Source organism: Quercus lobata, chromosome 7 (genome assembly GCF_001633185.2).
Source record: "Quercus lobata isolate SW786 chromosome 7, ValleyOak3.0 Primary Assembly, whole genome shotgun sequence".
Taxonomy (NCBI): Eukaryota; Viridiplantae; Streptophyta; class Magnoliopsida; order Fagales; family Fagaceae; genus Quercus; species Quercus lobata.
The window spans coordinates 36,265,497-36,268,346 of NC_044910.1; the positions used below are offsets into that span (position 1 = coordinate 36,265,497).

General features: G+C 37.3%; 1 protein-coding gene across 1 annotated transcript; it reads right to left on the minus strand.

The window, feature by feature from the left end:
• Window positions 1-342: 342 nt before the first annotated feature.
• LOC115953832 (60S ribosomal protein L35a-3-like) lies at window positions 343-2,636 on the minus strand. The gene is made up of 5 exons (XM_031071641.1): window positions 2,516-2,636; window positions 2,354-2,389; window positions 2,010-2,238; window positions 1,874-1,916; window positions 343-604 (listed from the first exon to the last, which is right to left on the minus strand). The coding sequence occupies exons 1-4, from the start codon at window positions 2,545-2,547 to the stop codon at window positions 1,875-1,877; spliced, it is 339 nt and encodes a 112-aa protein (XP_030927501.1). The 5' UTR covers window positions 2,548-2,636; the 3' UTR covers window positions 343-604; window position 1,874.
• Between the last annotated feature and the right edge of the window lie 214 nt (window positions 2,637-2,850).

Consider the following 2,850-nt stretch of genomic DNA (forward strand, 5'->3'; position numbering starts at 1 on the left):
CTACCTTCTGCGAATACATACACTGTATTTAGCTGTAAAAGCATATAACCTAAGATTTTCACCTTCCAGCATTTATTTGCCATGCAAACAAATGAGTACTATCAACAACCTAATTATCTGAGTGGTCAATTGATTCTTTTTTTTTCTTTTTTTCTTTTATATGTATAAGCAATTGGCTAATTGATGCTGGAGTCTTAAAGAGCAGCACCAAGAGGCATATCCCGAATTTGAGAACAAATATGGGACTTTGGTTCATTAGACTGTAGACACCTTAGCTGGTGGTAGCCAACGCATAAAACAGGCATACAACATTCCACCTGTGCATGATTGACAATGACTGAATTTCTGGATGTAGCACAAATCAATAACTGGAAAAACATAAATACTCCGCATGAAAGAGTAAATGACTAACAGGTTACAAATTCAAAACTGGCACAAGTGTTCCACGAATATTCCATATCAATAATAACCAAAGTACGCAAAAAAAAGAAAAAAAGAAAAAAAAAAGCCAGAACAATCTAATTCGATTCTTGAGTACAAAAATAAATTGAAAATCACTGTTTCACTGCCGACCTCCAAACTAGCCTCTATATAAACCACTGTGCTGCAGGCCAGAGAAGAAAGAGAACAATAAGATATCAGATCAGCAGAAACTATAAGGAAAACTTATATACTGATCTTAAAACAAATTCATGATACTAACAAGGTCCAACCTATGTCACGCAGATCAAGCAAGAAACTTATAATTCAATCACAAAATAATAATGGTTATCATTTTCTTTCCAGCCAAGCTATGCCTTTTCAGCTTTCCCAGAAGCTATGATGCTTTTAGAAATCATAATAGAAAGTGCAAATGGTGTCCATTTAAGATTTATTCAGAGTCTGCATCTGGGTGATTATATGGATTTTCAGGCAAAATTTCCGCAAAATTCAACATTGAGTCTGTTTTCTGAGGGTGTGGGGAATGGGGATTGGGTGCTTTGTAAATTCTCATCAAGACATATATGGACCGAAAATAATTTGTCTCAATAACCCAAAATCATGACAAAATCAGAACATTTTAGGAATGGACATAGAAAATCGTTCCTCAGCAGCAATACTTTCTCTTCGTCACCACTAGAAGTCTAGAACTAATGCAACTGAAAGACAACAACAACAAAGCCTTTCTCCCAAATCTTTTGGGATCAGCCATAAATCCTCAACAAATTAGTCAATATTAGCCACTTGTAATCTCTTCCGTCATTCTGTTCTATCTAAAGACTTACTCTTGTTACTTCTTTAATTGGCATGTCCTTTTGACTATTTCGTATGTTATTTGTGTTCTTCCTCTACCATTTTGTTCCCTCAACTATAATCGATTCACTCTTTCTAACTCACCTACAAAAATGACCAAACTATCTAAAGTGACTCTCCCTTGTCTTTTCATCAAAAGGGCCACCCCTATCTTCAAGGGGATTTACTCATTCTAAATCCTATTTGTTACTGCTACTAATGCAAAAGAAAGACCAAAAAATTAATTATCATTGCTAATTTTATATCCAATTATTTTGATCCACAAGGCATTAAGTTAAACCGCAATGCTCAGTAGCAAACCCCCCACTGTTCATGCATTTCCACAATACAACAACAATAAGCAAGCCTTAGTCCCAACATTTTGGGGTCAGCTATAGATCCTCAACAGACTAATCATGGCTACTACACATTTATTCTTTTCCGCCATTCTATTCTATCTAAATTCATTCTCATTGTTATCTAGTTAAATGACATTCCAAAGAAACAAAAACTAATGTAGTTACGAATCTCCTACACACTTAAAACCCATGACCCAACAAACCAAACGGCAACACAATCAAAAGGAAAACGTAGTAAATACCTCATATATTGCTGGGGTACATGAACACTCTCACTCTAGCTCCCTGATAAACCAGACAAAACGACATTAATAACCAAATACAAATCAAATCAGCAGAATCAAAGAAAATGAAACAGAATCAGCAATCAACCCTTACCATGGATTTGGGGGGGAGGTTGGACTTGAACTTGGCGCGAACAACACCACTGTTACCATGAGGCCTAGCCACCTTGCCCCAAATGCACCGATAGTGAGACCCGTCCTTCTTCACCTTAGCCTTGTAGATATAAGCCATGCGCTTACCTGCGTACCACCCCACCTCCTCTTTCGTGTTCACACCCTCGATCTGGATCAACGATGTGTTTGGGTACTGGTTCGACTTCGACCTTTAAAAAACAAAACAAAGCAAACAATAAAAACCCAAAAACGTGTCAACCCAAACAATACCTTAGCTTAAGCTTTCTGGGTTTTTAAGGACATGGGTTTTTTTAAGCTATTTACCTCTTGTATCCGAGGATGGTTCCTCGTACATAGAGTCTGCGAAACAAAAGCAAAAATAAGAACACGATAAGAATGAGTTTAAGTTGTTCGACGAAATGCATGAAAGAATTTGAGAAGTAAAGTGAATGAAAAATGAGAGATTTAGATAGAGATTATTGGGACCTGACGCGCTCTCCTTGACGACCCTTCACCATTTTCGAGTTTGAGCTGTGTGTCTCTGCGGCCTGGGAAAGACGGAAACCCTAATTGAAGACTGAGAGGGTAGGCGAAGAGGAACGTGTAATATATATAGTATCGGGGTTTTGTATGGTGTGTATATGCTTATAAAGTTCTTTGTGGAGTCTCTATGGTTGATGACCGTTGATTTGGACATTTGGTGCCAATTGATCATTTATGATTCATACACGTGGAAGGCTAATTTTGGGGTTTTCGAGCGAGGTCCTTGTTTTTTGCTATAAATGTGAATGAGCCTGATAAAGTGTTGGTATTTATTATAT